This window comes from Ambystoma mexicanum, chromosome 7p (genome assembly GCF_040938575.1).
Source record: "Ambystoma mexicanum isolate Mex_15411 chromosome 7p, UKY_AmexF1_1, whole genome shotgun sequence".
In the NCBI taxonomy this organism is placed as follows: Eukaryota; Metazoa; Chordata; class Amphibia; order Caudata; family Ambystomatidae; genus Ambystoma; species Ambystoma mexicanum.
Genome location: NC_090939.1, coordinates 292,434,887 through 292,443,927, shown reverse-complemented (window position 1 = coordinate 292,443,927; position 9,041 = coordinate 292,434,887). Strand labels below are relative to the sequence as shown.

General features: G+C 44.9%; 1 protein-coding gene across 4 annotated transcripts in view; it reads right to left on the bottom strand.

The window, feature by feature from the left end:
• Positions 1-392: 392 nt before the first annotated feature.
• GRIK1 (glutamate ionotropic receptor kainate type subunit 1) overlaps positions 393-9,041 on the bottom strand; it is a 1,552,596-nt gene continuing 1,543,947 nt past the window's right edge. For 2 of the 4 annotated variants that reach the window (XM_069636357.1, XM_069636359.1), the window contains one exon: positions 393-862. In XM_069636357.1, coding sequence (XP_069492458.1) covers positions 707-862 — 156 coding nt within the window. In that variant the 3' untranslated portion in view covers positions 393-706. The remainder of the gene's footprint in view (positions 863-9,041) is intronic. The other 2 variants (XM_069636358.1, XM_069636360.1) reach the window with 1 other exon arrangement.

Sequence of the window (9,041 nt, the reverse complement as noted above, 5' to 3'; positions counted from 1 at the left end):
AGTTCCAGTCATACATAACTTCTACAAGCTTTGAGGCTGATCTCACTTGAACCACCACATCTAAACCTCAAAGAAAGTTCGGAAAAATGTGGGTCGGCCTTATCTGACAATATCAGGTGACACAGTTTGTCAAATGAGTTTTAACTGGACTAATGGTTAACTGTCCGTTTAAATGGTGCTTCATGCCAGATTCAAACAGGTCCTAAATCCTGTAATAATTGCTGGAAATATACTAAACTGACACAGGAGCATATTATCTGAATTAGAAGTGGCTTGGCTGCCATTTTGAAATATAAATCACCAATATATACAAAATGCACACCGTGATCCCCAATATTGCTCACAAGCACAACCTAATGAAGCTGAAATGGAAAAACCACCAATTCCACATGTAGAAAAAATGTGTTTTTATTTAGAAAGGACAAACTTCACTCCAAGGGGAGAGGTAAAATGGGCAGATGCAAAACAGGGGTGCGTATAAATTCTTTGTGAAACAAGGTCCTGTGGTGCTTTCCAAATCCTGGTTAGTAGTGCATAAGTTTGCGTGAGTTTGTAACTGTGGTGCCTTTCCAAGAGAGGTATAAAAAAGTATTTCTGAGAAACAAGATGGACGCTGACCATAAGAAATCTCTCCATCACAAAATTGCAGGCAGTCAATATCCTGTTGTTCCCGGCAGCACATTGTGGTGGACCAGAGCTTCCACGTTCATGCCATCGTTTCCTTTCGGATTGTCCGCCTCTGGTGACAAGTAAGGATACTGGTGAACGATGACCTTCCCTTCGTCCGGGATCTTTTCTTGAATCTTTTTGGATGCTTGAGCGAGATTCCAAGCTCCTCCAGGATAGCATTGAAAGAAAGACACTGTGGAACAAGAACACATGTTAGGATCCAGCAAAACAAGCACAAAGCCAAGTCAACAAACATACAAGCAACACATTCAACTGTCTGATGAAATAAAAAATTGGTCCTACATTTAACAAGTCTCCTTCCTTAATGAACCCTACTGTCTCGGGAGGATAGCTCAGCGGCACCATGCTAGCCTTGGAAGCAAGACGACACACAAGTTTGATCACCGGGTCCACGTTTAGAAACCTCTGGGTATTAAGCGCGTTATAAATAACCAATCATATCATATCAATGGCGTAGCAAGGGCAGGCAGAGCCTCCTTGGTGTGGTTGGCCCCACAACCCTATTTCGTGGGGAGGGTCCAGCATCCAAAAGCTACTGAAAGAAATCGTTTCTGTCAGAAGTCGGAAGATCCATTCCCGCTTTGCAACAGGAACGTTTCTATGTAATGGAGGCGACTCGACCTGCTTCCTGGTTCCTGTCGGCGTGGTGCAGCTCTGGGAGCCGAATATTCGCCATGTAGAGGAGTGCTTTGCGCCGCAGGTAAGAAAAAAAATATTTTTTTAAAAGTGTTTAAGTGCATGCGAGCCAGGTTGTTTTCATGTGTATGATGGATGTTTGTATGTATGCTTGCATGTAAGGTGAATAATGAAGGGCATGTGATTGGGTGAGTGTATGCTGGTGGCTGTGCCTGTGACTGAACCAGTGTTTGCTGTATGCTTGCCAGTATGAATGGAGTACATGACTTCGGCTGTGAATAGATGGAACTCAAAAAGTGATGCCGGCCTTGCACTTCTGTAGTACATCAGATGTTGACTGATCCAACAGGGTCTCACTGTCACAGGAAAGACCTAAAACCTTCTTGTGCATGTCTTAGTGCATGCAGAGAGGTTGTGGGAAGTGACGCATGCCTTGTCGCTCACATAGCCCCATTTGTTGCCTGCCATTTGTTATTAATTTGGAATTGTTGAACGGCTACTGATCCGTCTTCATCAATCCAGTATACAAAATACCCAGGTCCATCATGAGGGCAGAACTCTACAAACATGTTTAAGCTCTGCCATTTTAGAACACTGTAGCGTCCCAGCACTGTTGAAACATTATTTGTCCTACGTGAAGGCCCACATTCAGTTAGACTTTCTTTCCCAGACGTGTGAATTGCTGCCCAGCACTCATCCTGTAGATGGAGTGGGTCCCTGGCCATTAGTATCAAAGTATGTGGACGGTGCTGGGCACTGACCAATCAACCACAATCATGAATTTAGAAGCCAAAGATTTCAACACAGCTGGCTCAGACTTTGGTTCTGCCACTGACTTAAAAGTCTTTTCCATCACAGATCTTCCCATTGCTCAAAACAGGGGCTGTCCGATACAAAGGTAGTTCTGCAAAGTAAATCTGCTGTTTCCGGTTTCTCGACAGAAAGCTTAAAAGCCTGTGTTGATTTAGAGATGGTCTCAGTAAATAATGTAGTTTAAGAGACTTATTTTTCTCTTATCGTGTTAGCGTCTCTGTTGAGAGATCATTGGCTTTTTACTGGTTGCTCAGAGAGGGGTGCCCTTTCAGTAAGAGGCCCCACAAGTGTGTCTGGTATTGACTGGTGCATTCTTTTGTTCGAATGCCAACCCAGAAAGTCCAGGAAAGGTGCAGATAGCATAGGGTTCAAAATTCTAATATTTTCAACCATCTGTGAGGGTATATTATGCAAATAATTGTCCTCTGACGTCATGAGTGAAGGAGAGGAATCTGTTAGCTTGTCAAGATTAAGATCCAGAGTTTCTAAGCACGGACCCAGGGATCGAACCTGTGTTGCACTGAGTCTTCATGCTTCCATGGTGAGCATGTTGCCCCTGAGCTATCCTCCCATTTGCGCAGAAAGAAGAAAGGTTGTATCCTAGTTGTGGGTACTAAATACCTCTTTGTGTGGTACCATAAACAAAAAATGGCTGGTGTCAAAGTCCCTGTGATGTGAAATCAGATTTATAGAGTACACATTTTGGGAAGTTATTTGCTGGTACCTTCAAGCTCTTATCCCACCTGTGTTATTTTTAAGCCAACTTCAAAACAATATTTTCTCTCAGATTACATTTTAGGCTTGGCGGGTACCAAGTGTAGCACTTTAGGAACAAGCAGAAGTACTAGTACCCTCGTGGCAGGGAGGCTCAGCCTCATTCTGAAAAGATGTATTTATTGGTCAATTAGAATCTAACTTTGATCACACATGACTTCCTTGGGACACATTTGCAGATCATTGAGTCAATCCATAGTTGGGGGGGAGAGGGTTTTCCAACATGCAGTTGTAATGGACCAGGTGATCGGGGTTTAATAAAATTAGACATGGGCAGGGACAATTGAACAGCTTCAAAGATGTAGATAAAGTGCTTGTGCCAAAAACGACATCACAATGCACACGATATTCAGTTAATAGTCAGCTTGCTGGGAGAGGTATTGGGTGGAGGCATGCATGCAGCCAAACAAGGAAATGGTTCCTTATTTTATCAGTGCAAGTTTTACTGGCATTGAGAGCAAAGTCAACATGAGTGTTCTTGCATGGTGGTGCAGGATTTGGGCAATCAATTTGTGCAGCACCAGTAACATGTTTTCTTCTTGTGGCAGGAGAGTTTTACTGGCATTAAGGGTAAAGCCAACAACAGAATGCTCATACCTGGGTATACAGGCAGAGCCAGCATGGACATGTTTTCTCATGGTATCATAACTCTGCATAATATTACTGGCCACACATAGAATTGGCTGGTACATTTGAGTGCCAGGGCTCAGGAGCCAGACACAGACCCTTTGTTTCTACCCTAGGTAGAAGGTTTAGGATTTGATTAAAACAAATACTTCCATCTTTCGCCTAGTGCAGCGCATGACATTTTCCCTGCAGCAGCTTGATCATCAATCATGCACATTGCACATGCTTGGTGGTCCTGGCATGCGTGGAGTGTGGTGTGAGCCCCACATTTTGTGTTACGCCACTGCATGAAAAGAAAAGGCTATCTAACATTTAAAATGTGATGTGTGGTGCTTCACAGCCCTTAAATCCTGTTGAGCCTCTATTTTATGCAGGTACTTTTCGCTGACAACTATCATCATTGTTGGTTGTAAGGCAGCTTGATGTCCATGCTTAACAAGCTCGCCCTCCTTTTTGGCTAGCTCCTGGCGTCCTATTGGAAGCTCTCAGCTTGTTAGTAACTAAATAAAGAACATTTGATTGCCTACTGTCTCACCCTTCCTGCCGACCACAGAAACAGAAGAGTGCCTTTTCTCATTGCCATGGCAGACATTGGCCCTCATTACAAGTTATGCCGGTAGCCATGCCGCAATTTGCGGCATGGTTGCTAGCAAAACCGCATCCGTGTCCGTGTCCTCGGAATGAGGACTTACCGGACCATTCCGAGTTTGGATGGCCCGGTAATTCCTCACTCGAGGACACGGACACGGTTCATCCCCATTCCCATTCAGCCCTCATAGTGCTGAATGGGAATGGGAGAGGGAGTAAACAACGGTCCATTACGAGATGGCCCGTTGTTTGCTCCCTCTACCCCTCGCGGGACCCGGTATGCACGCCTGGTTTTCCCAGGCGTGCTTAAGGTGTCCCGCGAGGGGACCTCGTAATGTGGCGGAACGGGTTGAACGGCACTGCAGCCTTTTACGGCGCCATTTAACCCGTTCCGCCAGGGTCGTAATGAGGCCCATTATCTTAATCGTTTTTTTATTGTTTTCCTATCGGTGGGAATAAATACAGATGTGCTCTCCAAAGTCAACTCTTCCGCACCTTAAAATAACATTAGCACCATGGTAATTTTCCCTGGGGGATAATGGCAATAATAAAAAAAGGTAGCAGGCGCCCCTCTATAGAAAGAACATGGCATGAGTGTTTTTTTTCCCACTTTGTGAGTCCGCAGCCATCGCTTTTTGCTCACTGTACTTTTCACAAAGTAGGCAAACTCACAGACCCGGTTATCATGCTATCTTCTTTCTAGAGAGGGGCACTAGCTACCTTTTTTGTATTTTTGTAAGGAACTTGGGGTTGGTCACCCTTAGTTACCTGGGGGAACCCAGACATGGGCCCCTTGCTCACTATGCTCTGAGAGGCACAGCTCCACCTCACTGATGATGCCCAACAAGGCTGAAACAGTGTATGGGGTTGCTGTTGGTACTCTTGTTCAAAGGAGGTTTGCCTGGCATTTCGTTTCTGGATTGCCCTTGTGGGCGGGACAAAGACTGATATGCAAATGGGTATTCCTCCTTTGTAAAAAGCATAGTGAGCAAAAAGCGATGGCTGCAGACTCTCAAAGTTGCGAAAAACCACAGAACAGGTTACCGTGCCATGTTCATTCTAGGGAGAGGCACCTGCTACCTTTCTTGTGATAATGGCAATAATGCATTAAGTGGTGGCCCGGACTGGGTAGTAACAGCCCCCGGCCATGTCAATATGCCTGAGCACAGCAACCTAGTAGCCTTGCTGCTTCAACAGTCCCCTCACAAGGTTTCATTGAGGCCACATTGAGGATCTAAAGTGACTTGCTCTTGGGCAGGCAACTCAAAGACCTGTGTTTAAAAATATTGGGTCACAGGATATGGCTGGCTTCAGTAAAGTTTCCAATGACTGTATAGCTCATAATTCACAGGAACTACATCATGCCCATTAATTATTTCATATAGTTCACACGTATGACAACATTCCCTTTACTTACAGGCTAAGAAACCATTATCAAACAGTAAACACAGCCCAAGCGTGGCGTGGGAACACGGCTCATAGTAGTAGAAGTACTTGGCGACTCAAGGACACTACTATCAATGCTGGTAGTTCTAGTCGTAGAATAGGGAGCGACAGTCATATTGCAGCAATGCTGCCCCTGCCTTTAATGGGAATGCAAGCAGTAGTAATAGTGCTGCATTCGCTGTAAAATGTGACAGTAATTGAACTAGTGTTACTGCTAATAGGTTGGTTCAGTGCTATCAATACAGCAAATAACTCTTAGTAATGGTGGTAGCAGTACCAGGTACTAGGTACTGGTACTAGTCATAGTGGGATTACAAGTAAGGAGGGGCTGAAAAGCATCTCGTGTTTGTCATGAAAAGAGGGAGAGTACGAAGTGTTTGTTTCCAAACGCACATGCCTTCACCGGGCAACAAATTAATCAATTTTTGATGTGTTCAAAAAAACAACCATTGGTTTCATGGTTTGCCACAACAGCAGAACCCTTCTGTGTCATTGCACGATCATCACAAACATTTGTGCCTTTTTATCCCTCTAAGGCTCATTCTGAGACCTGGGAATGGCATTATGGGAAAGCCTAAGAGATACTGTGTCCAGCGACCTCCATGACATTTTGATGTGTCCCTCCCGCCAGCATAGACACAGTAGCGAGTCACCAAATGCATGCCAGGAAAACAGGGTTACCAAGCACCTCTGTGCATTGATGCGGTGAAGCCAGTGATATATGTGGCAGACACTGCAGCCGCTCCGCCACCAGTGCCATTCATTTCGTCAAAACCAAAGAGGGTGCAAACCATCAAATTCCGTGGGACCCACAAGTTCCATGATTCTCCACATGGAGAGCCGCCACATGTGTGCAGGGTGATCACATACATGCATCGCCCTGTCCGGTGTGAATCACATATTTCAAAGTTGGAGATTGCCCCGGAAGGCCATTTTGTCTGGAAAATTTCAGAATCTGGCAGGTCCTGAATATGGCTTCATGTGATCATTTTAGTCCACCACATTGAGTAGTCATTCACATGAAAATAGGAGGTATTCCAGTAAGGATATGCTATCGCAACAACTTTAATTGTACTCTTGTTATATTTTGTGTGGATGTTTCCCTGTTCATTTTTAAAAGCTGAGACACCCTGTAAACCTTTCTCCTGCTCTATAGCCCTCTTTTACCCTGCGCTGAAGATGGTTCTATTAAGAAACAGCGAGCAAGATCTGGCCCCTCTTCACCCTCTATCTTCCCTAAGCTTGCCACAGGTCCTCTGCCTGCTTCCCTGCATGGTGCCTCGTGCATTGGTGTGCTTGCTATCAATTTTCCTGCATGGCATCCCTGTTCTGTGCCACCCCTTCCATAGGGGCCTATCTCGCCTGTGCCAGTATTCTCTATCAAAATGTTTTCTCACTTAAAATGTTTCACATTCTTTCACTTGAAATGGCTTGTTTCGGTGTTCTGGGTATAGGATTAGCCACACGCAGAGGCATTGCTAGGGGGAGGGGGGCTTAGGGTACTATAGCCCCGGGTCTTTTGGTTGTAGCCCCAGATACAACATTAGCGTAGCTCTAGATCTTTTCCAGACCTAGCAACACCCCTGGCCACACGCAAGACCTTCACTGATCCAAAACTCCACTCCATCGCCCGAATAACCCGTCCGGAAGAAGATGGTGAACAGCATTGGAATAACTGCAATGACTGTAGTACCAAGATTCTTCAGGATCCTGATGCTGCAAACTCTAAATGTTTCAAGTCTTTCTTCAGTGGTTGCCAGAATTTCTTTTCAGGCCTGCTCCAAAGGGTAAAACTAATTACACACATGATTCATATACCTTCTAAGATGGTTATCCTGTAAAGATGATATTGTCTGCCCAGAAGCCATAAAGCAAATATTAAGCACTGAGATATTAAAGGAAATTCCATCAGAAATACAGTACAGCAGTTGTGCTTCTGACACTTTTCACCACTTACTTCGACACTATCTGATCACTCTCCAACATAGCGCAAGAGGAACCGAGAAAGCCAATCAGTCCAGATGTTTTGTAGGAAGGAGCCGTTCTAGCGCTTCACAAGGGGATGTGTGTGACACTCAGAGGACTCAACAGAACTATAGTGAACAATTTCTGGGAGATGAGTGGATGCTGAAGTGCTGTTACTCCCCAACGTGGCACGCGTTGCAATTAGACAAATCAAGACAGTGGGAGTAGTTTATTAGACGTTGTGGTTCTGACAGCTCACAAGGCAAAGGGTATGGCACTAAGGGGGCTCAAGAGTACCGTAGTGAACTGGCTTCTCTGAGCTGAAGTGCTCACACCTCCTAACGAGAGACAAGAGGTGGTGCCAGAATCCAAACCAGCGAGAATGGCTGTCGTTTTAACAATTCAGAGTGCACAGTGTGTGGTCCTGCAAGGCTTGACGAGAGCCATGGTGAACTGTCTTCTGGGTGTTGAAGTCCCATCACTCCACACAAGAGGTGCTGAGAGAGAGAAAAGGCAAATCAGTGAGAATGGCTTATTAGAAATTTTGATTTTAACACTAAAGAATGCACGGCATGTAGCACTGGTGGGAGGGCATCAGGAATCCATAGTGAACTGTCTTCTGAGAGTTGAAAGGACAGAGTGAGAGAGAGAGTGAGAGAAAAAGAGAGAGAGAGAGTGTGATAGAGAGACAGAGAACGAGAGAATGTGTCCCATAGCGAAGAGCAGATTAGATTAGTCATTATGAGGCAGCGAATCATGAAATGCACATCAATTTCAAGTGTGAGACATAATGATCACTAGAACCAGTGAAGGCCAAGTGAGAGAAAGAAAATCAGAGATTCATGTTTGACCTGGAATTTATTTTTCCATGATGTTTCTTTCTTTGCTTGATTTGTGACATCATCATTGGTGGTAACTCTCCACAGCAGCACTTCTCGGTATTGCTTTAAATCACAGGCTTCTCCTTTCATATGTAGAACTTGTACTTCACACCTGACCTTGATATTTTGCTCATTTCAATCACAGGGAACGCCCTACAATGCAACTTGTCCAAGTTTGTAATTTAGGCTGTGGCACAAGGAAGTAGTAAATCACACTAGTTTGGGGATACATATATAATTTGGGTCAGTCAGAAGATCAGAGCTCCCTCTTTGCAATCCTCAAAGATTTGGAAAACACCTAATCCATGTAGGTGCTGCCTTCTTTTTGGGACCAGAGTACTGTTCTGATTAATTGCTCGCTAGTCCTTCGATCCTGACAGCCTTTGGAGAAGAAGGGCTACTCATCATGTTATGGCCAGGATGGGGGGCAGGATGAAGGTAAAAGCGGGATGCTGTGTCAGAGGGAAACAATGGAGTTGCTCTGACAACAGCTTGTACATTTAAATATGATAATCAATATTAGTACCTGGCAAGGGAGGTATAGCAGCCTCCAAGCCAATGAGGATGCTCAAAACGGGGTCTTTACCACACTGGTAAAAATCCTGCTCCAAGCCTCTCCAG